Source organism: Filicampus tigris, chromosome 20 (assembly GCF_054856515.1).
Source record: "Filicampus tigris isolate MCC_2025a chromosome 20, RoL_Ftig_1.0, whole genome shotgun sequence".
In the NCBI taxonomy this organism is placed as follows: domain Eukaryota; kingdom Metazoa; phylum Chordata; class Actinopteri; order Syngnathiformes; family Syngnathidae; genus Filicampus; species Filicampus tigris.
In genome coordinates, this window is record NC_141236.1 from 6,084,392 (window position 1) to 6,111,610 (window position 27,219).

The window sequence follows — 27,219 nt, forward strand, 5'->3', positions numbered from 1 at the left end:
CTTTGAAATGCACATGTTCAATGTTTTCTAACAAGGAAGTGAATGGTCAAATTCACAACAGATGTTCGATTCACGAAAGGACCAATACATTCCCCGGTCCAATCCGAATTGATATTTAAACAGTCCTTTTCATCATGAGACCCAATTGATCAAGAGTTTTTGTGGCTCATTGTCCAAGGTTATTTTTTACTCTGCCTCCCAAGTCACACGGCAACTCGTGTTTATAAGTGTGGCAGCAGCTGCCTCATTATTTCGAAGACCGTGTGCACTGCATTCAGTGCATCTGCTCTGCCTTTCTTGCAGGAATAAAACCAGAAAGACAACTCTTGGTGTTTCCCAGGGCAGTAATATCGAAAATATTGAGACACATGATGGGACTTACTCTCGTGAGGGTAGAACTCACAATTTCGCTCTCTGGCTTTATATATTCTAGCTTCAACTTCTCTTGTTATAGCTTTAAAGGACTTTTCAAGACCAAATGATGCTTCCTTTTCGGAGTTAGGAAGACGGGGGGGGGGATGATTGGTCGGAGTGCTATTAATAAGAGCAGCAGTGAGGTGTCACGGATTTAACAAAATGTCTCATGTCTTTCTACTCTGTAATCTTCTCCAGTGTAGTGGTTCTCTATAAATAGTTCCCACTCATACTCTGATGAAGGAATAGATATTATATGGACCGAAATTTCATAATCACCAGTCGAAAAATTCCATGTAAGGTCAAACAAACCGTACAGTGTACATGACTATGAGTTGAATCACTGTTATTGAGGATGTATCGTCACAAGTGACAATAATAAACATACTTACTGTATTCATATTTACTCCACACTGAGGTATTATGCTTCCATCAACACTTTGCTGCAGTGCAAATGCTTTTCTTGCTCCCATAAAATCCCGCGTCTCAAATGTCTTCCAAACCTCGCAGTTGTAATCCAAACAAATCCTCATTAGCCTTCATTTCAATCCTTTAGTGCAGTTTTCATACTTTTGAATCAATAATTGGATCAATTTGATCAGCGTGCTTTTACCTGAAGTCGTTATAGTCCTGGCACAAGTTGCACAATGAGGAGTTGATTGTTCACGGCTTTAACCCCCCCCCCCCCCCTTGTGAAGGAGTCAGTGTAAATGAGCTCTGAGGTTGTGTATGTTAGTTTATTCAAACACGCAAGCAGTGCAGCCCAAATGGAAGCAGCGCAGCCAGTCACACTTGAATGAGCCTGATGTGAATCACTTTCCAGGGTGCTCCGTTCCCTTGTTTGCTCATCTCTCCCCCAGCACAGCCGGTTGGCTTTATTGAGGCGTTCAGTGTATTTTTTGTATTTTTTTTTTATGGTCCCCACACTGACAGCAGGTGTCAAAAGAAGCCGCTTGGCCTTGATCCTTTGTCAACACTTTGACTGTTGCTTGTTCATACAGAGTGAAGGTGAGGTGAATGCAAATGCAAACGCAGGTCCAGGTGGGAATTGCTGTAGCGAGCGTGTGAGGACGTGAGTCAATCCGCAAAGAACGATTGCTTTGGTTTCGTATGGGGTGAGAGGGAATGGATGTACACGTGAGGGGTCAGGCGTCTTCTTTAGAGTCAAGTCGGAAAAAGTGTGACCCCGGAAAAAGCAACGATGCTTGATACATTCAAATGGTTGAATTGGACTTTTTACAAAGTGTTGCCTTGTGCAGTCAATTTGCTCGGTGTTTGACTTTGAGCAAATTAGGTTTGCAAAATGAAGGGTCCAAGCCTGGTTTAGGATTTTAAGTCTTAGGAAACAATTGGCACTAAGCTGCAGAATAAATAAATAGATAGATAGATAAATGATCTTCAGCCATCAAGCATTATAGGATGAGGTCATCTTCGCCCTATCGTCTGGGGGTGTGACCTCTCGTATGCGCCAGGTCACGTTTATAGCATGTTGCCGTCCCACCTGCACATACCAATGAAGGAAGTCCAGACGTTTGCTTTTTCAAGCAAGAAATACAGTTTCATTTGTTGAGTCTGTGTCAGCTGAAAATGAAAACATGACGGTTGGTCGTACACTTCGGACTGTCAACGAAGTCTTAAAAGAAAAAAAAAAAAAATCACATCACAACATTTGGAGTTGCAGCACGGTACATTCAAGCTTACAAAGTGGCAGAGCTGTGACCTAACACAGTAACTTGAAATGTTAGTTTTACACTCTAAAAACAGTTGTGTTAAAAATAACACAATTTTGGGTCAAAAATGGACCGATCCACAAATTGGGTCAATTTGACCCACCTTCTTGCGTTGTTTTGTACAAAACAGCCCACATTTTGAGGTTGTTTTGTACACAACTGACAATTTTTGGGGTTGTTGTCTGCAAAAAAAAAAACATAAAGTTGGGTCAATTTGACCCAAGTAGTGGATCGGTCCTTTTTTGACCCAAAATTGTGTTATTTTGAACCCAACTGTTTTTAGAGTGTAAAATCAAGTAATCAGTAAAGTAACCTTGATAAAGTAAGCGTGGCAACACTGTTGAAAACAGGGATTGTAGATTCGAAAAATCCACTCGAACTTGTCCTTTTAGATTATAGTTTCGATTTTGGTTTCCAAATCACGGGACGCCACCAATAACACCGAACTAAAGTGACAGCTTTACGAACTAAAGTAACGAATGTAGTATCATTGTATATGCTATGTCTTTTTAGCATTTTATATTTCCCGATTTTTTTTTTTTTTTTTTTTTTTTACCATTTTATATTTCCAGGAACGTTCGATTAGCACCTGTCCCCCAGAGGTGTACCGTGCATTAGGTGTGTTTGTGCTCTGCGCGTGTGCATCCGTGTGTGTCCTGCTTTTGTGATGCAGATGGTGACTCACACGCATAGCCAGCAATAATAATCACATCCAAACAATGCGGGCCGGGCGAACGGTTTGTTGCTCATCTGGGTTTTGGTGGGCGCTGTAATTCTTTGTTGTGAACACAGTGGCCTTGTCCTGAGAGCAAACTGTTTAATTCCTAATTAATCCCACGGATAATCATAGTCGAAAATGGATTAGCATAGTTTTGTCGGAAAAAAACAATAACAGACGTTTTCCCGGCTCAAATGAGATGTAGTGCGAATTTTGTTCCGAAATTACAAAGGGGAGCGCGGCGACACAGCAAACATTGGCTTAAAAATTGAAAGGGACAATGTGGGGGTACATAATGTAGTTCAGAGGATGGTGCTAATATTTTGTGAGCCCCTTGACCACATCTGTAAATAAATACACCTGCAGCCATTATTGAGGCGCGCCAGCGGAGAGGAGTACCACCTGTTTCTTTTGTGAGTATTAGCAAGCGGGTAGCGATTGTAAATGACGAGGTGCTCGTCAATTACGGCAAATTCTCTCAACAGCCTCCAGCTTGGAGGTGGGACCATTGGAAGAAGAGAAATACAAATGATAAAAAATGAATACAAAAATTCCCCTCAACTAAATGAATACAACAAATTACTGGATATACGGAACTGGCTGCACACGCTCATATGCTCACTCGTTTTATTCCACTGCCATCCTATTTGACATCTCTCACTTTTTAAACACAACCTACTTATTTGACACTTTTTGCCCAAGAAATGTAAATCCAAATTAAAATCGCAAAAGCGGCAACAGATAATTGAAGATAATTATATGTTTTGCTTTGAATGTTTTAAAGCACTTTGAGTTGCATTTTTATGTATGAAAAGTGCTATATAAATAAAATGTGATTGATTGATTGATTGAACAGTCTTTCACCGTCACCATCCCGAGTCTCGACTTGTCTGAGGCATAAAATCACGTTTGAAAGGTAGCCCAGGCAGCAAATAGAGATACGCGTTAAAAATCTAACCATAAACATCTTTGCGTTGGTTATTTAGCTACACGGTTTGAACAGTCCAGTCAGGAGAACGACGATATGACGAATATATAAAACCGAAGTGGTTTGCTAATATGTGCGCACACACTAAGGCGAAGGACATTTAAAACCCCTCAGTCACCCCAGTCAAAGGTCAAAATTAATGCAGAACAGATGCAAGATTAGTGGTTGCTAGAATGTCATGGTAGCCTCGAAGTGGCGGTAAAATGTTACCGCTATAAAAGCCCCAGTAGCGGTGTGTCTGCAACCAGATGAAATCATCTCATTTAATTCGACCTTGATAGTGCCTGCGGTATCATTCCAGTTAACTTAGTGTCATCATATTTGCTGTACTAATTTTTTCCTTTGTCACTAAAGGTAGAATTTGAGCTGCCTTCCGTCGATTCTGCACATGCTCATAATGCAGTGCGTGTTTCCCTGTTTTGATGGAGGCACCGTACACGAAGGCACAATGTGACACGAATAACAATTGTCAAAATATTGATCTAGGAAGAGTCGAGAGGACACGTGATATTCCTCAGCGTAGTAAGTTAATATTCATCGGCCGCATGATGCCCTACCCGCACATAAACGGCTTCCTGTAGTAATCGATTCCGATTAAACAAGATGGAGTTTTGTTTGCATCTGGAGACACGTGTTTGGGATAAGGCAAGCGATACAGGAAAGTACATCGAACTGCTTTGCATTGATATAGAATGTAAGATTTGCTGTTTTTTTTTTTTTTTTTTTTCAAGGGGGATGAATGAAAAAAAACTCAGCCACTGAGGTTAAAGCAATCCAGATAAGAATAGATTTCTTTGAATCCATTAAGATGAAGACCTCAGGCAATCAATCAGCATAACAATGTTTGTTGCTCCGTCTTCATTGATCCGGGCACGAGAACATTCTTTGCATGTTTCATTCATTTCCACCGTATAAATAATTGGTTTTATTTGCCTTTGTCATCAATCCTGTTTCGCACCTTTAACAGGGAAACATTATGGAGAACGACTTTGATTGCTTCTATATTGCTACTCGACAGTGTATGAAATTACACAACCGAGTATTTTTTATTTTTTTATTTTTTTTAGTGAGCTCACTGTCATAAAATGTCTGTATGCAAGCTGTTCAGATTTCAACCCTACGGGATGATGTTATGAGCAGCCTGGGCGATGGCGCGACAAACATGTAAACCCAAATGAAGCCGAGTTAGTATGTTGTTAAAGACACAGAATAGCGTGAACGTATCGTCAGCACGGTGGAGGGGGGGGGGGTTCAAATCCCTGCTCCGGTCTTCCTGTGCGGAGTTTGCAAGTTCTCCTCATTGTTCCATACTTGCCTGTCTCATCTTTACCGTAACCCTTTCGATTGCCAGTGATTTGTAATAAACTTTTATATTAGCTTAGCTTGAGACAAAGTACTCAAACTTTTACAATTAAAAGGAGGCTTAGTGCTTTAGGGATGAAGGATGGAGAAAACCAACACTGATCAAATTTTGGTCATGCGTCTGCATTAGAGAGACACTTTAACATCTTAAGCAACTACAGAGCTCCGATGTTTTGAGCACTTAACTCCCATTTGATCCATGAGAGTGCCCCGAGAGTGTTAATATTTCATAGGGATGCACATTGTTGGACAAGTCTTCTATGGAAGTGAGTGATCAATATCTATCAGGGGGAAGAGGTAACGTTACGTTGATGTAACGTTGTGCTTGAGACGTAAGTGTGGTATGTACGTGATTTATTTCTTTAGAATGATGCATTTAATACTCGAATGTCCAGATATAGTACAAATGTTAAACTACAGATAGTTAAAAAGTAAATGCGGGCCTCTTGAGATTGTTGTTGTGTGTTTGAGTCCATTTAAAGCAGTTAGTGTCATTGCAAATTGCTATGTTAGGATTTCATGCTAACTGCTAGCTAGTTGGCGTAACGTACATATTAGTTTGTGCTAATTTTATTTATTTTTTTACTTATTGTCATTCATCATTAGAGGTTAGTATTTTTTTGTTGCACAGGTTTCATGATGGTGACCATTGACAGCTTCATGGGAAAATGTAGTTTTGAAAGTCGACCAAATAGTCAAGCGGATTCTGGTCGATCTTTGCGACACCGCTGTAGTATAATAAATATTGAAATGGTGAGTCTTAAAATACTATCGATGCCCCAAACTTCCACGTTTGTGTAAACAACTAACACCACATTAATATGCACAAGGACGGTCGTCCTCATTATGTCTCTCCACATAATTGTGCCTCTCGAGACTCTTTCATCATGTATCTATTGCTTGAATTTCTAATTGAGGCAAAAACATTCAAAACACTGCCGAGTGCCACTTTCGACAAACCTGTAAGGAAATGATAGATCATTGGTGCAACCATCCAGCTCCGATGGCTATTGACATTCTATTCTTTCTCCTATGCCTTTTCCCACTAAAATGTAGGTAGCCCTTGTCTTTATCCTGCAGGAACTCTTGTTTTGGGCATCCTTCATTTTGAAGTGGAGCAAATCCTGTTGTACATGATCTTTCCTTTTCTTCTTTGACCTTTCTATTGGTCTGTTTCATCTTCTCTTCCATGTCCATTCTAATCTCCTTCAACGACTCCAATGAAAGCGGTGAAAGTATGACATGCCGGGCCTTATACCCGTCGTAGGTACAATAGATATGTAATTTATATATAAAAAAAAATAAATTAAAAAAAATCAACAAGATCAAGTCACCCAAATCTACCCAACAAATCCTTACCAAATAAATCAGCAATTGCGAAATGTTTTGACAGAAGTACAGGTTGATGCAGTATATATATTTTTGTCCTCTTATTATTCATTGTTTTTTATTAATTAAACATATTGGGAAAACAAGTTTGTTATATAACAAACCAAAACAGTAAGTTAAAGAGGGAGTCAACGCAAACTTTTTTTTTTTTTTTCAAGAATATGTTCTTTGCAAGCCCACTAGTTGAAACAGGGCAACATTGTCAGTATTACGGTGAAGTTTATTGTGGAATAAGTGTTAATTCACTCGTTTTTAGCCTGGGAGCGGCCATTTTGTCGCCACCCCCAGAGATGGCTAAAAACGAGTGCATTTTGCTGCTTAATTTATATTCCCCAAACGCAAAATTAATCAGAATTCCGTGTTTCTACTAGTCGGCCTGCTGGCAACATATTCTTGAAAAAAGGTTTGCGTTGACTTCCGCTTTGAATAACGAACCGTAATTGGCTCATTTTTCATTTGACACTGTTGGCTCTAATTCTAATCAAATATTGCGATTTTAAGTCAGAAACATTTAAGTCAGCAAATGACGTGGTTAAACGCTATATACAGTATTAATGGTATGCTGCCTCCAACATATACAGACTACTGTTAAACATAGATGTCCTTAACATAGACGTTCTTAATTTCTGTGTGTGGTTTATAATACATTTATAATACATTAATAACAATCTCACAATTTGAATACTGTCCAATTTAGGCGGGGGGAAAAAAATAAATAAATATTCATATATACATACATATATTCTTTTTTGGGGGGGACATTCTTCATTTCAAACAATAGACAACCATCTATATTATATAATATTATATTATATTATAATTAAAATCAGCCTTATTACTAAATATATATATATATATATATATATATATATATATATATATATATATATATATATATATGTGTATAGTAATAAGGCTGATTTAAACACACATAATTTTGATGGTTGTCTATTGTTTGAAATGAAGAGTCTTGTTTCCAGTATAGCAAAGGTGCTTCTTTTATATGTAAATATGCAGCAGTATTATGCATGATAAACTTGGCTTTTATATGATAATTTATTTAATACACAGCCTGACTAGTGGCAGCATATGTACACATTAAGCCCTCTGGTTGGGAAAAAGAGCTACAGAGAGCTGTTGACAGAAATAGAGCGGGCTCTCTCCTGCAGGGAGGTCTTAAGCTGCATGCTCACAAATGACTCGGTGTCACTCTCTGAATTAATGCGTGAAAAATGAAAAAGGGGGCCCGAGTGCAAGCATGCTGAGAAGCCGACACTGTTTGGGAAAAAAAAAAAAAAAGAACAAACACTCCGAATTGCTTCACTGTGACTGGAGATGCCACAACTGCGCAGGCAATTCAGGTAATTGCCTAAGGCCCTAAGCCAAAGAGTGGCCCCCTGAGCAGCTGCTGATATCGGTCCATATCAGCGACAGAACCGGAAACCTCATTTTTTAAAAATTGCTTTTCCATAGTCCTTTGGGTTTTTTTGTGATTTTTTTTTTTTTTTTTGGGGGGGGGGGGGGGGGGGGGCCATGGCCCTTCTTGCCTGTGGCCCCCAGGGTATCTAGACACACCCCTGGCTGGCTAAGTTTGGAGTGTTTGACACTAAAACAGCTTCCAAGATGTTTTCTGTTCACTTTAAAGTGGAAATCAACCCAAGAGAGGGCAAAGGTTCTTGTGCCCGGACTCGTCACTAAAGAGTTAAGCAGCAAAATCCACCCGTTTTTATCAATCTCAGGCGGCGGCCATTTCGTCACTTCTGTCGACTGAAAATGACATCACAACTGCTCAGGGCTCGGGTAACGACCAATCACGGCTCAGCTTCAGAAAGCAGGTCAGCTGTGTGACAAAATGGCCGCCCCCAGGGATGGCTGAAAACGAGTCGATCAACTCTTATTCCACAAACGCAATATTTATCAGAATGCCTTGTTTCAACTAGTGGGTTTGCATAGAACATATTCTTGAAAAAATATGTTTGGGTTCTTCCACTTTAAGAAAATGTGAGTTATTTTTCAGTCTACTTGGTCGCTTTGGATTGCATGTTCACGTTTGATATTCGATACAAGCAAGTGCTATTAAAATGAATCACTTGATCCCAAGTGATGCATCCAGGAGAAATGCATTAGAGGACGTTCATTTGCAAGACAAATCCCACTTCAGTAGCTTTATCTGGCTTGGAACCATATTTGGTAACTGAAGTGGGTGTTCAAAACCAAGCCTGTACACCTACTATGACACAGTAAAATAGCAATCAGTTTAGAAATAAATGGCTGAAACCTTACATAATAGGTAGCGGGATGTAAAATTAAAAGTACAAACTGGTTACAATATATTTTCTTTTACAGTCAATTGGATCATAAGATATGCTAACATTTGACGACTGCAGTTTACTAATTATATATTATTTATCTGTATTTCTCAAGAGGAAAACATATGCATAATCTCAAATATAGTTTTTGGTTCAAAATGACTCACGACATTTTTGCGGCCAGCTTTTCATTGTTTATAACCAAGGATGAGACATTTTAAGACTCGCACGTCTCCATTAGGTTATCTTTTATTGAAAGCCAAAAAAATACTTTCAGTGTACACAGTACTACAGTGTAAATGCGGCCTTTTTTTATGGAAACATAGTGCCGGTGATGTATTGGTTTTCTTCTCCTTTCACACGCTTCAGTTCAAGTAATTGGCAGGTTGGGGCATTCTTTTATGTTTTTTTTCCAGGGAAACAAAAAAACTGAAAATGTCTTTCTCTGCCGTCACACTTAGTCGGCCACAAAGCTGGTGGGATTCGAAAGTGGCTCTTAAAAGCTTTAACGTTTCACACACAACACACCCACAAAAAGAATGAACACAAAAAGCATTTCCTCCTTTTTTTTTTTTTTTTAAATTTCCATATGGCAACATACTGAATGAATTTGGAAGCACAGATATACCCATAATTAAAACATATCTCCGCTATTACTTTTGATTATAACAACAATATTACTCTTGATTTTATTCAACTATTGATAAAAATGATAAAAGTGTTACTGATGGTGAAAATGCCAACAATCGTAGTAAGGTGTCAGAAAATGGATGGATGGATAATGCTAATTATGATGATAATTACTACTTGATATATCAAATACAGTACAGGAAGTTGCTCACCAATAAAGTGTCCGAAATTCTAATATAAATTTGTAAGCTAAAGGCTATGAAAGTGAAACATGCATGAACACATCTGATCGTTTAAATGTGCCACAAAGTAGGCAGTCAAGTGTTGCCATGGTAATGGCAGATGTTTCCCACCTTTAAGTTAACACATTTGATTGGCCATTACTTCAACAGTTAAATTGCCTCCTATGTGTACGCTGCTGTTATGTGGCTAATCATTTCCAACAGCTCCATCCCTGCTCCCTCGCTTCTATACTGCCGCTTTGTCTATAGGGGTCAGAGCTATCCAATTAACCTGCACGGCCCAACGGTAACTTGTAATGCTTGGTGATATATCACTGTGTTTCATAATGAATGTGACATTTGCTCACTAATTAAACTGTCTGCTAGGTTACCACTCAACTGGGGTATTGTCATCGTGTTTTGGCATTCATTTAACAGTCTTGTTTGCCATTTACATTTAAGGTGGCACGTTTAGCATGAAGGTACGCTAATGTCTGAGATAATAGGCCGACTGGTTAATATGTTTAATTGGATTTTAGTGTTTGGTAAATTTACTATGGGAAGATATGTATTTTTCATAATCTTAAAATTAAAAAATCGGCTGGGATAGGCTCCAGCAACTCCCCGCGACCCTGTATAGGATAAGCGGTTTGGAAAATGACATGACATGACAAAATTAAAAAATGGCTCCCGGCAAAAAACACTGTAGTGGTTAATGCAACCCGATTGCAGTAGCTAATGAGTCAATGGTTGAGTTTAATAATCGTCTTTAAAGCCAGGTATGTTTTTTTTTTTTTTTTTCCTAGCTTGCTCATTTTAGTTTTCTCTTTTAGGTAATTTTATTTAAAAGAAAAAAAAGAAGAATACAGTTTCATTGTTCCCATTTAACACAATCCACAGTTTTAATGGAATACATTTAAAGGATACTATTTTCAAACAAGGTACACTTTTTTCATGAAATGATTGTTTGCAACAAGTAAAAAAGAAAATGTGTAGAAAACATATACATGCTGAATCAACTAAATTAAACAACTGCGGCACACTAAAAAACGTGAGCATCGGAACAAAACATTCGCTCCATATGCGCTGTACAACAATCCATTAGCTGCCTGTATGCTAGTAACAACAACAACACAAGTTGGAGCAGACTGTTGGGAAACAACCCAGCGCTTCAAGTCCACGTCACTACTCTGTAGGCCTCCTCTCGTTTTCTGCTGTGTAATTTATTGAGCCAAAGGGTCGCTGTTGTGACATTAGCTGCATCACAGTGGCCTTTTAGCAGCCTTGTGAAATAAATGCAGGACCCCTGCTGCTCTCCTTAATCAACATGACATCTGGAAAGATCACTGTGCAGCCAGATGCAAAGGCCAAAGGATCTGCATGTCGTGACAGCACTGATCATTTGTAGCGCTGTACCATACGTTGTGCATAGGCTAAAAGCCCTGATAGGCCAAAAAGACGCTGGCCAACAGTGACAGACGCTTACCCCCTGTGGCGTCCGGCCGGATGTCGGCACGTCACGCTGGAGGAATACACCGCAACGACGGTCAGCGACGCTGACCATTAAAGGACCTTCTGCGCATGCATGAGATGTAATACCCTTCCATACCATCGGCGGCGGTAGTCACCATTTCTCATGGTTTGAAAACTCCGACCGGAAAGCTGTTGGCCGGGGGCGGATTATAAAAACGTAAACAATGAATTCAGCTACATTCTTCGCTCACGATGTACTCCCACGCGAAGTAAACCATCACGTTCTTGACACGGTATTGTGAAATACTTCCATTGTCAACCCTCGATCTTGTAGTTGTAAGACGATTAAGGCAGCGGAGGCGTGCTCGCTGTTTTTCCGCATTTGTCACTTCCCGTCGGTGCTCCGCGCGCTGATTTGCTAGCAAACAGCCAATCAGAGTGACCAAATGTCACGACTGGCGACGCCGATTCAACATTCGTAAACGCCCCCGAAATATCGGTACCTCCGATACCAGATCTTCTGAAATTGATACTCAAATCTAAAGAATAATACTAATAATTTTGAAATGTTGATAATGTAGCCTATATCAGTGGTCACCAACCTTTTTTCTGCCACAGACCGGTTCATGCAAGTCTATAACCTTTGTGGCCCTGTAACTATTCCCTGTCTGGGGGGTGTGGGGGTGTGGGGGGGGACGAAATTTTCCCAAAACGTCTGTTTATTTTACTCATTTGCTAGCTTGTGCATTCAATATTACCGTCACGCCACGGAGACGACTTGACATGCGTTAAGAGTCAGCCATAGACGCATGTAACTTTTCAAAATAAAATATTTTCCAGCCTCAGATAATAAATAAAACGGGAGTACTGTACTTTTTTTTTTTTTTGTGCGGCCCGCTCCAAAGTGGTTGGGGACCCCTGGCCTATATCTTTAACAGGAACACAGTGAAAAGTAACTATTGATCACGTCTCAATGATATGCAGTTTGTCGGAACCACTTTTTCTTCATATACGACTATACTCTATAGGACTAAAACATACGTCGTGTGTCCATTATGCCCATCCGTTTTCCTCATGCACCTTTGCACGTATGAGTAAATAATTGATGGTGAGAATGGACGTGTGAAAGTCCTCTTTCACTCAGCCGTGTTCAATATTGCATCGCCATCCTCCCTGACATACTCTGAAGATGTTCCCTCTGCTTGGTAATATTACAGAGACACTTTGTCTTTCTCTCGGCTTCATCTCACAGTCCAGCAGCTTCCCTTTTTTTTTTTTTTTTTTTAATCCTACATCATCAGTCATCCCTCAACTTATTCTGACACAGCCGTGCTGTCCAAAAAAAAAAAAGCTCCTGATACAGCAACAAATGGACAAAGTGTGCATATTTAGTGCTGGAGTGACTGAAGGTGTGTTAATCTCCCATCCAGCAGCCACCTGGGAATAAAAATCCAGAGCTTTGCCCGCTAATGGCGTGCTGCTATCTCTCTCCGCGCCGCACTGAAAAGAAATGACTCTGTAAAGGTGAACGTTTTCCTTGACTGCTCAAGCCGGATTCATGAATTGGACCTCCTCTTCTACATTAGGAATTCCGTGCAAACGCTCGTCTCCTCAAAAGTGACACCTCCGCTTTATTTGATGTGCAACAAACAGCTCGTTGAAAAAGACGGCCCTTCGTCATCAGAATGTTGAAAAGCATTTTGCTGGTGATGAAATTGTGAGCGCTTGCTGTGAAATTTAACAGGTGATCCGAGCAAAGTCGAGCATCCCTGAGGCCGTAACATTTTGTGATTGGACCAAACGTTTCTGCTCACACAAAATATTGCCTTGACTTACATGACACGAGAGAAATATGACTCCTGCCGATTATTGAGTTTTCTTGTCATTTTACATCCAATAAATCAGTGCGATGGAGTCAGCACCGTAAATGGTGCATCTCTCCTATAAAAGACGATTCAACCCGTATTCGCAATATATTTTAAAGTGGAACAATTTGATTCGATTCCATGCACTCGCATCTTTTAAATCCGATTTTCCGATTCAAAGCGTTCTTTGTTACACCCGTCGTGTTGACTAGGAATGTGCCCTGCACTCTGGTCACTAGTCAATGTGCCCTTTTCGCTCACCTCCAGTCAGCTGGGATAGTGAGGCTTAAATGTATAGAATATCAATAGACTTTGCTGAATCACATTGATTGCGCAACAAGTCCAGGTCAGGCGTGCTTTAGCATGGATTGCTGTCTTTTCAAACCATCCAGACTTTAGATGTCAGGCATGTACTAATTGGTTTTGAGTGTGCCCGTAGGATTAATCTAACTCTCGTTTTACCCCCCCCACCCCCCGGCCTCGGCCTTATTTTATCTGCCTGCAGTTTGAGTGTGACCCACCGGTCACGTTGTTGCTGCATCACAGTCGTTAAATGACAGCCTAACTTGTTAACGAGCGACGGTTAAGTAGCGACACTCACTCGATGGCAGCGGTTTGATGCTTTTCAACTTTCAAACGTCCACTTTTGGCCGAGAGCCTCCGCACTCGCCCGTTTGCAAAGTGGCTTTTTTTTTTTTGCCTTCATTATTTGCCAAAGTGCACACTGGAGTGAGTCGCTGCCAGAGGGCCGTCACGAATGGCTAAAAAGTCCTGGCGGCTGTACCATCTCCACAATGGTTCTTCTCCAGGGTCTGACAGGGGTGGAAAAAAAAAAAAAAAAAAAAAAAGCATATGGCTTTGAGATGTGGCAAATTGGCCTGTCCTGCAGCTCGGTAGATAAAGTGTGCTGGAGGACTAATGCGTGGCCTCTCCATCTATCAGGCGGAAGGTCCTGGGGGGGCCATGAGTGCAGTCGATGGCGTTCCTCGATGCGAGGCAGATATGGGGTCTCTCCTGCCGGGTTGCTGTTGTTCTACCTTGAACGCCAATAATTGGATTGCCTCTTAGTTTGTTTGTTTCACCCCTGAAAAGATCAAGCCGTCTATTTGCTTTGCTTTTTGCGTCCCGCTTCTATCTATGAAGCCAAAGCTTGTACGCAAGATGCAAATACATAACGCAGCGGGGTATTTCTCCGCGGGATCATTTTGAAGCATTCCTGAATTTCACACTTGTTTATCCAAGCTAATGCACTGTTGTACAAATAGGCGCTATTAGCCTACAGCATTGTGTGGTCATATGAATGAAGCTGGAAAAGTGCTGAGTCGGCCATTCCTGAGTTCACACGAATATTGACATATTTGTTGTGAACGCAGTTCTCGTCCTGCTTGTATTGTTCATCGTGAGCAGTTCACGGAAGCCCCCCAGAATATACGGAGTCGTAGATAAAATGCAACGTTTAAGTAAAGGGTTGGCAAATATTGCTGGACCTCTGCCTCATGGGAGATGTATTATTTCTATCAATTCCTGCATTGCTTTGAATGCATCGACGTCTAAATCTGGAGACGTTGGAAGTGATTTGAGAGCAATTTGCCTTGCAGCACTCTCTCTTGGACATTTTATTACGGTGGTCCAACTAATAGGTCAGTTGACATATTAAGTGCTTTAAACCACATGCTTCAGTACGGAAGAGGATTAGGGCTAGCAGGGGGGATAGGTTGGCAATAGTCTCACTTTTATCTCAGAATTTGGACTTTATAGACTTAAAAGCGACTCTAAAGCAAGAATTCCGACTTTAAAGTCAGAATTCTGACTTTAAAGAATTTCAACTTTAAACGTTATTAATTTCATCCTCAGAATTGTGACTTTAAAGTCGGAATTCTGACAAAATTCTGAAAGAAAGAGTCGGATTTCCGAGAATAAAGTCAGAATTCTCACCCTTAAGTCACTTTAAAATGAGAATTCTGAGATAAAAGTGAGAATCTTGCCAACCTATTTCCCCCCCCCCCCCCCCACTGGCCCTAATCCTCTTCCATACTTTAGTGTTCATTACACTTTTTTTCTGGGTATGAAAAATGCAGTTAAGCTTCATCAGATCATACTAAGTTGTTTTATTTCTGTAGCAAATATGGCTTACTATTCACTAATTCTCAAATGGTATTTTCTACATAAATACAGCCCAATTTCAATATAGAATCCAATACTGTAATACAGTATTGCGCAACAAATGGCTTGTCTGAGCGTGGCCTTTAACGCGTGAAATCTGCGGTCCCCATCTCAAAGGGCAAACAGTAAATGAACAGACTCATCAATTCTTTTTAGTACGCCTTGCTTCACTTAAAGCTGTGTGGCATGAAGTGGAATCAATCCTCTGTGTCAAGTGCCGCCGTTGTATTTCAGCAAAGTAGTGTTGTAAATGGAGCTCACACAGCTCCTCTCTAATTGGACCTTAGAGGGTGAAACACTTGGCTTTGGTGTGTAATCTAGTGAGAGCACACTATTGGACACACTGACCTTTGAGTGTTCATTTCAAAAAGACTACAGAATAGCTACAAATGTAAATGCGCTGTCTGTAAACACAGTTACTAAACATATAATGTAAATAACCAAAGAAAACTTTATCAAGTAGACTATATAAAATATATCGCTCATCTGCCTTGTTTTCCAGATGAACTCAACTCATTCGCTGCCAGACATTTTCAGACCCTCTTTTACCCTAAAATTTGAAATCATTTGGAAAAAATATCAATAAACTCCTGGGATTGAATGGCTGGACTGTGAAAAGACGGAAATTGTAAAAGAATCTGTCTTGATTAAGGAGCATTCGATTGTTACAGTCAACGTCAGTCAAAATCAATCTCGTCACACCGTCGTAAGCAAACATGGCAGATAAGTCATTGTTTATCATACCATCCACAGTCATGGGTTTTTGAAATAAAATGCGCACGACTACCAGTCTTGTCCAACACACTCAAAATACAAGCAGGAACAAACCTAAATAAAAAGCAAAGTTTCGAATTGTGAGGAATTAAGAGACGTTTGCGTCAGTGTGATTTTTAGATATGATTTGAATGAATGAGCCATTCATTGTTGTAGTCAAAATGGTGTCGGCCTTTGGTGACTGTTAATCACTCTGATTGGCTGTTAGCTAGCAAATGCAAATCAGTTCATGAGATAGAAGTTCTAAAGTGAAGATAACAGTGCTTATGGTTCATTTTTTCAACCTGTATGTAAAAAAAAAAAAAAAAAAAAAAAAAAAGCATAGGTCGCTAGTTTGTGAAATCAATTAACTGCTACAAGGACCACATTTTATTTCTGAATATCTGAAAAAAGATGCCTGAGCTTACTTTCAAATAAAATAGTCAATGTCTAGTCCTCAATTAAAGCGAAATATTTATTTTCAAAGTCACAGAGAGCCGCAACAGAACAACACCACTTGTTGTACAGTCTATGTTGTTGTTCATGGTCATGAGTGGCCTGAGCAGAGATTCGAACCCCAAAATGTATGGCAGATGGGATAACCGCCACTCCAACATGCTGTTAAAAACGTATAAATTGCCTTCGCGCTTAATCAAGATTGTATGACAATTGTCCCTGGAATAGATTATTTTCCTATTTGCTTCAAAATCCAATTAAATGGAGGTCAACCATTGCCTCGGCAGAGATTGCATTCGACCACGGAGGTTGGGCGCTGTTTGCCTGTGAGACTCGAGGAAGCTGAACAAGAACCCAGGATGTCACATTAGCCGGGATAATTATTATAAATGAAGATGGAAAGATTCATCTCGGGTGTTCGTTTCATTAAGGGAACACGCTCGCAAAATGTTATTCGATTTCACGGTAATGACACACTTTGATCTATGCAGAGCGGATGGCTGGACTCCATCGAGTGAAACGGGGAGGAGAGCAAATAATCAGCCTCCCAATGTGATGATTACTCACATTCCGCCAGGTATGGATGTCTTTGGGAGGTCAGCAACGTTCCGATGCCACTCGCCACTTGGGGCGATAAAAACTTGTCTCAATCGATTATTGCCCAGGGAATGTTTGCCCTCAATTCGTATTCCTCTTCTCTTTGGCTGCTCTGCTCTGAGCTATGAAAACTTTAAATGAGCTTTCTGACCTATTTCTAATATAAATTCATACTTTATGGTTAAAAATACATGTACCTGTACATGTACATGTGTATCGTGCAGCGCTTAAGCTGATGTTTGTCAAGCGTGAAACAATTTCATTATTTGAGTTATTTAGCCGGCAGATGAATTTATGCATGCCATTTCTTAGGACCGACTGAGATTTACAGAGGTTTCATTTCACATACCGACATCTTTTTCAATCCCAAATTCCCATGGAATCCAACGGACCCAAATGGAGCTTCCCCGTTCTGAAATAAACTTTCAAATCACATTTAATTAAACTCAATCATAACGTCTGGCACCTGCGCCGCCTAACTTAATGGGATGCACTGATTTGGAAAAAGTGATTGGCCACCAACCTTTACTTGACAAGCCAGTAATAAGCTGCCTCGCAAGGTTGCCTGCCAAAAGCCTGCCATGGAGTCAGCATTCTTTCACTGTCAGAAAGTAAGGCATTGTTTGCCTGTGTGACGGCAGACATAGAATGATGGATGGGGAAGCCCATTGAGGAAAATATGCAGTCATTAAATATACACAACCGGCGTGTATGTATCATCGCGAGTGGAACACAAATCATTTCAGGAGCTTCTACAACGAAAGAAATGATGAAAATGAATTCGATCCGGATCACTAAATCGGAATAAATTCAGCCATGAATATAATCAATATGTCCAGTTATGTTTTTGTAGGTAACCCGCCAATCTGGCCCGTTGTTATTGTAAGATCTCACTCCGGGTAAACACAGCCGTTGTTCTGTTGTAAGTGTTGGTTGCCCCCACCAATTTTATGACGGTAGTTCATCTTTTCATTGGCTGCGTAGAAACAAAACCAAGCAATTTGTTTTAGAGAGACATAAACTGATTTGCCGGTCACAACTTCCTGACCGGCCTCATCAATTTTTGCCGGGGACCATCTCGCCTCGCTTGTCAGGCAGAACTGCAGTGGCAGTCAAGTGTGCAGAAGCCATCCTGTTGTCATTACACTTCCATTAAGCGTCACATCCCCCTGCTGCCAGGCGCACTGGCCCGAAACCAGTAAGACTCATCGTCCTCGTGACTGTCAGCCAGGCCTCGTATCTGACCTTCAAACATAAAACCTGTATTTGCCGCAGGAAGACCGTTCGCCATCTCCGCTGTGAGTCATTACGCCCACTCTGGATGAACGGCAATTTGTTTGGCGTGTGCGCTTGGGTTTTGAGACGGCGTGTCATCGTGCTGCTGTGCAAACCCGCGCGCACGCCCGCTTTCTTCCGCTCTCGTCGCGTACTTTACACAACATCGTCTCGGTTTACTCGTTTTGATTCAAGTACGTTGGCCGTTTATGGTTTGCGTCACAGTGAGCCGCTTGTGTGTTCGTATTTTATGGGAGTGTTTATTAATATGCATCCCGTTCGGAGTGAAACTTCAAGAATGCCTCAAAGGAAAAAACAGCTTCCGTGCGTCATCTTTACAAGAGCACCCGGTTTTTCCAACTTGTCGTTGCGATAGCGCCACGCAATTGTTAGCGTTTGTTTCTATTTTTCAAGCTGTTTTTGTTCTTTCAAGATGAGTTGTGTGGAAGTACTTACGGAGTGCAACCTCTTAAAAAATAAAAATGATCATCATTAGCCTCGCAGAATGTAGCCCAGGGCTTCGGGGACCAACATGTTGTGCCGCTGAGCATCCCAGCTCACTGAATACCGAATGAGAAAGATGCTGTACTTTGTGTATACAGTAAAACTGAAGAGGCTTTTGGCAAGTCGAGGCTTTAATTAATAACTCTTTTCAGTTTTTCAAATAATCCATCCCCCTCCATTTCATCATTCATATCTTTGACTGTTTCCATTGACATTTGTCTTTCCATCCATTATGACGGTTTAAGATTTCCAAAGTACCCAAGAAGATCGTTTTATAAGTTTACTTATAAACGTACTTTTGCACAGTGAGGATATTTTACCAATTTTACAGCAGCAGCTTGTAAAATGTATTCCTCTATTGATTTAAGAACAGAAACGCTGAATTTTTAGGGCTACAGTGCTGACATTGCAACTGGAATACGTGAGGAATGTACCATTCCGCCACACACAGCTCAACCAGTTGTCTCCAAATCCCTCCTCCAACAAAATGATCAGGATTTGTTATCAGGCCTCTGCAGAGCTTGCTGATGAGCTGATCGTTTGAATCAGGAATACGTGGGGAATACATCACATTGCCTCAAATAGCCAGACACCAGCGCTGCTGTCTGTTGACTGCCCGACAGAAAGTAGTTACCGTATGTCACAATCAGAGTGAACGATGCCACCGGCTCACATTCGCATCCATTGTCAAGCGCTTGCCCTCATTACGGTTGTGGGTGAGCGAGAGCCTATCCGAGCTGATTTTTAGGCGAGAAGCCCGTTGATGCTAGCTCTTGTCGTCAGTCAATTGTAGGGCACATACACTGTAGACAAACAACCATTTGCGTTCACATTGACGCCATTTATTGTCTTCAAGTTCTAATCTTCGATAAGCCTAGAATGAGTGTTATTGGAACGTGGGAGGAAGCCGGCGTACACAGCGAAAACCCACAGAAGCACTGAAAGAATGTGCAATCAAACCAGAATCTCAGAACTGTGAGACACACATGCTAGCCGACAAGTGCTGCAAGTTCCTATTCTTGTAATTGTATCCTTTGTTTGGGGTTGCACTTGCTGCCCAGCTTAAAGACAATGCTGAGCTGTTGTTTTTGTTTGTTTTAGTGGCGATATTACGGAGTTCAAAGTTCCCCTTTATAAATTTCAAATGTACAATACATAATACATTTATTGGCTAAAAACGGGTGGATTTTGTTGCTTAAACGGGGAAGTCAACCCAAACGTATTTTTTTCAAGAATATGTTCTATGCAGGCCCACTAGTTGAAACAAGGCATTCTGATAAATATTGCGTTTGTGGAATAAGAGTTAATTCACCTGTTTTAGTCCATCTCAGGGGGCGGCCATTTTGTCACTTCTGTCAACTGAAAATACATCACAACTGCTCAGGTAAAGACCAATCACGGCTGACCTGTTTTCTGAAGCCTAGCCGTGATTGGTCATTATCTGAGCCCTTGAGCAATTGTGATGTCATTTTCAGTCGACAGAAGTGACAAAATGGCCGCCCCCAGGGAGGGCTAAAAACGGGTGGATTTTGATGCTTAACTCATGTTCCACAAACGCAATATTAATCCGAATGCCGTGTTTCAACTAGTGGGCCTGCTGGGAACATATTCTTGAAAAAAATGTGTTTGGTTTGATTTCCCCTCTTTAACTCATATTCCACAAACACAATATTAATCAGAATACTAAGTTTCAACTAGCGGGCCTGCATAGAACATATTCTTTAAGAAACTATGTTTGGTTTGACTTCCGCTTTACGGTAAAACTTTCCAAAACTTTAAAGTTTTTGAATACAGTCCATCATCTTGACTTTGTAATCAAAGTGCAATTGCCACTTTAGACACAGACATGCAATCAGTGGCTCAGCTCTTGACTGTGTAGGAGCCAAAGAAGGTGATGCAAATGAAGCAGTAAAGGGGGAGCTTCCAATCAGCGAATGTCCTCTCAAACTACTTGATTGTATACTTTCTATACCCAGAAACTGAACTCAGCCATGCGGGGATTTAATGCTAGCGTAAGTGTTCTTTTTTTAAAACCTTGAGGCCTCCTCACCCTTCTCCAATCTCGTACTTGACCTGGTGATGACGAGCTTTAGAAATAGCTGCACGAAGGTTAAAAAAAAAAAAAAAAAAAGATGATGGAGGGACGATTACGATACAATCATATAATAGAACAACAATATGCTGAGTAAGCAAGTTATGCAAGAGCCGCAGGCCGGGGTGCATGTAAGACATTTCTTTGTCTTTTGAAGAATTTCAAATGAGGCACAATCAGTGAAACTATTCCACTTTTAAAAATAGTTCCACAAACAAGGTGGCCTCAAGTGTGCCTTGCGATGTGAGTGTCACTATTTTATTATTCTTTTCTGTCAAGACCTGTTAGCCATGTATGTCTGAGTAGACATCGCCGCCCCCGAGGGCCCGCACTGACATTTTCTCTCAGCAGGACGTCTACCTGTCTTCAATAAAGCCGCAGTGGTCTTGTCAGTCATTTCGATCAAAAACAGCAAAGGGTAAATTGCTATTGTCTCGGGATTGAGCATTTAATTGTTCTGCCCTTCGCCTCTTGTCACTGGCATTGATGGATAAACAAAGATAGAATATTTGTAGTAAATGATTAATGATGTGTTACGAAATAAGGGAAATTAGTCAAGAGAGCGATTACTGTTTTTATCCTTCACTAGTGAGGACACGCAGGAGCCACTGGCAGATGGCCAGGATGTTCTTGCAATATATTACTTTATTCTCTGCCCGACAGAATGTTAAATGCAGCTAATGTTTGATGAAATCTGCACCCACTCATCAAGCAATAAATCACATTGGTGATTATATTTTAGGTTTCGTTTAGTTGACAGTGAAGCCTTGGATATTTTTTTTTTTTTCTTCCTCTGGAATAATAAATAGCCAAAATTTTCTTCAAGTGTGGAAGGAGGTCATAAATCGTTTTAAATTCAACAAAAATAACTTCTAAATTCAACATTTTTTTTTTTGTTTTTGATGAGGAAAGGGAATGGATAGTAACATGGCAGCTGCGCTTCTCAGTTATTCGGCCAGCAGCCTCAGAACGCCGTCGATTCAAAGTCTTGTTGGAATCGTTTCGTGACGATGATTGGAATGTTCAGTAGCCAATGGCAGGCAGCCAGGATGTGTTCTTTTAACAAGGATGACAGCAGTCTGATTGTCACGTCGCCCCAAACAGAAGGCTTGTCAGTTGGATTTTCCACACGGGCTGCAAACATCTGTGTTGGATGTAAATGGCCGTGAATTTTCCTTCTGTCGCCACTTTTGGAGATTTACATAAGTTAGGACTATCTTTACTTTTGAAAAATGTCAGACTGTTTGTTTTTTCTACAGCCAATGCAGCATTAGTACCGCTGTTGAAACTGTCCGAGGCTAATGATGAGGCTAGCGCTAAAGCACTGGATGCTAGCGTAGTGTCATTTGTTTTTACAATTCTGAGGTGATGTTTATCCATACACATAGCCTATGTCTCAATGGCTATTTACACACTTAATTAGCTGAAAAAAACCAAAAACAAAACAAATTGTCTTTTTGGCTGAAAATGAAAGGACATGGACAACTGTGCATTACAGAAATCTGTACGTGCATGATTGTGAAATGTATTTTTCGACAGTAGTTCTCCTAAAAATAATACACACATAATCGGATCCTTCTGTTCTTTTCTGGAAAAAAAAAAAAAAAAATTGAAAAAAACATGTTTTAGCCACTTTGTCCGAAAGCAGTATTATTGTGTAAATCACTTATTTTTGTCTGTGGAATGAAAGTAAAATCGTTTTGTTATAGTTGAGATAAATTAATTTAGAAGTTGTACCTTTGTTGTAGTTAAGTTCTGTTGTTGAAGTCTTGACCTTAAAAAGTCATTTTTGTTTAGTATGCCCCTCAATGGCCAGGTATGGCAACTACATTTAGAGGTGCGCTCTACTTGGTGAGGTCAAGGGTTAAAAGCAAGATGGCCGCCTTAAGTCAGATATATGTGTGTGTGCGGACTAAATAAGGTTTTTCAAGTTCAGCATTATCTGAAAGCATCATTTGGACATTTGGAAGCATTATTTGGAAGCAACCACAACTTGACTCTGGATGTCCTCGCCTGAACAAACAAATCGTGAGTTAATGCATTGAAGCCATGCTGAGACCTGTACGTGCCCTTGAAATGTATTGAAAAATGGCTCAAACAAAACATGTATGGAACTCTTTCTTCTTTCTTTTTCATGCATCCAAAGCAACCAACATCCCACTCTCTGACACCAGTAAAAAAAAGAAAAAAAGGGGAGGGGGGAGAAAAAAAACAGCAGTGTGCACAAAAAAAAATCCCATCCCAATCGGAACAATTGATGTTTCTGCATAATCTCACTAAAAGTCAATAGTAAGTTGTCTGTTCCTGTTGCCTTGTGAAATATTTTAATGCTCCGCTCATTTTTTTTTGCCAACATATTATGAGTAACTATGAGTATAAAATTGATTACATTTTGTATCTACTATGGGTAACATTACCAATTCATGAATTGCCATGTTTTTTCAATGTTAGATTCTTGAATTTTTGAACTCTTGTTTCCATGCCTATTTCATTGCCTGTATAGGAGGAGTTGTTCTGTACTAAAAGTTTGCAGAGAAGTAGGTCAACTTCCAATAGCTGACTCAATTTTGTCCTTATTTAGACAGCAAACTAGTTAAGACTGAATCAAAAGTCCCTCTGCTGGTTTAACCCAAATATTGTTTTATATTCATTCAGTTCAACTATGAACCTTATTTTGCATAAAATCAGCTATGTAATGATGGGGAATGAATGGAGAAAGAAACATACACTCATTTACCTCTTTCTTGTTTGTCACCGTTTGCAGATTGAAGACATTGTCACTCTCATCCAAGATGAGACGGAGGGTGTTCCCATCAGGACAGTGAAAAGCTTCATGACCAAAATCCCCAGTGTTGTCACAGGTAAGTGTACATGCGTCCTAAATTAAAACATACCTAGTTTGTTTATCGACATGAATCATAACGTCTTTGCGGCATACGTTTTTTTCGGTCTTTTGTTATTAAAACAGAAGCCCTGAGAAACAAGTAGCATGTTGCAGCTGCGTTTCATTGTGCGCTGTTGTGAGGCGAGCACTGTGTTGCCTTTGTGACGAATCAGCGTCGAGCGGCTTGAAGGGGAAATCAACCCAAATGTTGTCGGGTTTTTTTTTTTCCAAGTTGAAACACGGCATTCTGATTGATATTGCGTTTGTAGAATAAGAGTTAAGCAGCAAAATCCGCCTGTTTTTAGCCATCTCAGGGATTGGCCATTTTGTCCTTTCTGTCCACTGAAAATGACATCACAACTACACTACGCTACTAAAACAGAAGCGACAAAATGGCCGCCCCCAGAGATGGCTGAAAACAAGTGTATTAACTCTTATTCCACAAACGCAATATTTATCAGAATGCCTTGCTTCAACTAGTGGGCTGGCGTAGAACATATTCTTGAAAAAAATATGTTCGGATTGACTTCCACTTTAAATAGCTGGAGGTGAAGTTGGAGTAAACATATAATTAAACGTACACAAAAGAAAATGGGAGCGTGGAAATAAAATGAGTAATGCCGTCCTCCTGCTGTCAAGGTGCCCTTAAGCAAGACAATCAACCCCTGACTGCTTCAGTGGAGCCGCTGATGTGGATGTGTGTGGATGTATGTGCGTTGTCGCTCCGCAATGTTGTGTGTGTGTGTGTGTGTGTGTGTGTGCGTGTGCATCTGTGCATTTCCCGGTGTGCATCCAAGTTTATTTCCCAGTGAGTCATGCGGTGTTTTTGTTCCGCACATCTGCCTCACTTCTCACCGTTTTGCTGCATTTACCCACGATACAGTGATCCTGTTTATTTTGTAATCTGCAAAAAAAAAAAAGTCATGCTTTCCCCTAATAGATTTTTGTCTGACTCCTTTGCGCAAATGGAAAATGCATTACCCTTATAAGCAGATCATATCAATAAAGCAGCCTTTACTGCAGTCGTGGATGGAGGTGCACAATCGTTTCCCGATGGGTGCCAAGGGCGATGAAAGTAATAAATGATGGAGAATATAACAGCAGCTCCTTTGGGAACACAGGGAGAGTGGTTGAAGAAGAGTAAGAAGAAGTGCGTGTACAGTATATCGGCGACGTGAATTAATAGCCAGCGTTAAGTTGTACAACCCTGAAATGTGACTTTTTCTGAACCATTAATCTATATCATGTTTGTGTCTTTATCTTTTACATTTTGTCAATTGTCTTAAGCTTCAGTACAGGATTTTCAAGTTGTTTGGAATTGTACCAAATAACACACTGCGTCTTTGTCTGATCTGACACAGGTACAGACATTGTTCAGTGGATGATGAAGAACCTTGCTATTGAAGATCCAGGTATGTTTTCCAAAGGAAGATTCTGATTGGTTTTTTTTTGGTTTAAAAACATCATCGGATATACATTAGAGTGGTTTAGATACCACCATAGGGTTTATTCAAAATATGAGTCATCATTCTGCCATTTTTTTTTTTAACCCAAAACAATCACACTTTGTGCCTTCAAAACAATCACACATCTTAGCCTTTTGAACGTCTGCTTAGCTTGATGCTAACAAACAAGGCAAAATGCCACAGACAGTCCAACAAATAGCTTCAGTTTCTCCGCATAATAGCCTTTTAAGTGATGGGGAGCAAGGGTTATCGTACCGAAGCAAGGGCTAATCGTAGCCAAAAATTAGTAATAATATTTTTTCTATAAAATATCCCCTTTAAAGTGTAAACGGTACCATTAGCCCCTGAAGCTGATGCCAATGTGAGAGTTGTCCATCCCACTTGTGATAGATACGTACCCCTTACAAGTCAGTGAACAAACAGTTTATTTGTTATTAGGTCACACATAGTGTTGCTTCTAAAGCCATTTTGAGGTGAAATTCCATGACCAAATACATTATAAAGTGCATGTTTGAAGATAACTGCTGTAAACGTGCAAAGGCTGAGTACTGTGTAGCGCTGAAATGCAGCGCTATAGGGCTCTATTTTCGCAAATCCGGTTCGAGGAGCAGTTTAAATCTGCATGGAGGCGTGTTCGACCAGGTGTTTGTAATTTTGATTACAACTGTTTACGAAAGGACTGTTTACGCCGTTGTGGGCGTGAACACAGCCGACTCCATTCAGCATCAATCAAAACGGCTCCTTTCCTTTCAGTTAAATGTGATTCACTCCCATCTGTGGATCCAGCGACCTGTGCGTTATCACTGCGCTTGGCCGGCGTGGCAACAAACAACATAAGCCAGTGCCCTCATTAAATGAGGTGGCGATAACCACTGCCGACTTTGAATACACACGGATACCTTCATACATACAAATATCATTCAGTACTTAGTGTAGCTTATCAGATAATTCTCATGTCAAGCGTGCAACCAGAGCAGGAGGCGTCTGGCCGTATATTTAGTAGTTATTTTGACTGGAAAGGTATCGTTGGCCTCTAGTGTAAGACTGCAGGTGCTTTCTCGAGTTGCCTAAATGAAAATATGGTTTGGCAGTATGCAGCTAAATATAGACACTAACAGACCCTCGGGCATGGTGGTGGGAGAGCTGTTTTCATTGTGGAAGCCCACAGCCTGGACACTGAGTCACTGCATGTAAACGTCAGCAATAAAAGCTATAGTCTCGCTCGAAGTTGGAGTCTTCAGGCTACAACAGTTTATCCAAGGATAAACTTGTTTGTACTGACCGTTCTCCAACGCACGTTACCATCTCGGTTTCATTTCGCAAGCATCCCAGTTGAGTTACTTGACCGCAAATAACTCAAGGCTGATGTCGTGGAACTTGCTGTGATCCGTATGTCTGTTCGACCACTTCTCCCTCAGCTGAAGCCATGCACATTGGAAGCCTGATTGCAGCTCAGGGCTACTTCTTCCCCATCTCCGACCATGTCCTCTCCCTTAAGGACGATGGCACCTTCTATCGTTTTCAGGTAAGCAATACATCAAGGTCAAACTGTTTTTTTTCTTGTTTTTTTTGCCACCTTTTCAAAGAAATTATTAACCGTTACCTCAACGTGGTAGTCTCGTTGTCCTTACTCATCCTCCCTGTGCTAGTTAGCTCACTAACAAACAGACAGAAAATCAGAAACAAATACAGCACTCCGATTCCATTTTGTAATGAACATTTATAGGACAGGCTTCTACATGTGATCGGATAATGTTTGTCTTTAGATGTCGGTAAGCGGCGTGGACTTTTTGCTCATTATTCAAGGTTAATGTTGTGCGCCTTGTTCCAAGTAATTGTAAACAATTGTATATATTTAAGATCACAAGGCTGTGAATGCAGCTGCCATGTTGGATTGCATTTTCCTCCGTGTGTTTGATCTGTTCTCTTT

At 40.6% G+C, this 27,219-nt stretch overlaps 1 protein-coding gene across 3 annotated transcripts in view; it reads left to right on the forward strand.

Moving 5' to 3' along the window:
• rgs6 (regulator of G protein signaling 6) overlaps positions 1 to 27,219 on the forward strand; it is a 53,554-nt gene that overhangs the window by 14,680 nt on the left and 11,655 nt on the right. Inside the window, exons 1-5 of one of the 3 annotated variants that reach the window (XM_086019517.1) lie at positions 22,780 to 22,967; positions 23,086 to 23,228; positions 23,704 to 23,800; positions 25,185 to 25,235; positions 26,708 to 26,814. In XM_086019517.1, the coding sequence (XP_085875643.1) occupies positions 23,773 to 23,800; positions 25,185 to 25,235; positions 26,708 to 26,814 (186 nt within the window). In that variant the 5' untranslated portion in view covers positions 22,780 to 22,967; positions 23,086 to 23,228; positions 23,704 to 23,772. Of the gene's footprint in view, positions 1 to 22,779; positions 22,968 to 23,085; positions 23,229 to 23,703; positions 23,801 to 25,184; positions 25,236 to 26,707; positions 26,815 to 27,219 lie in introns of those variants that run through there. The other 2 variants (XM_086019518.1, XM_086019516.1) reach the window with 2 other exon arrangements.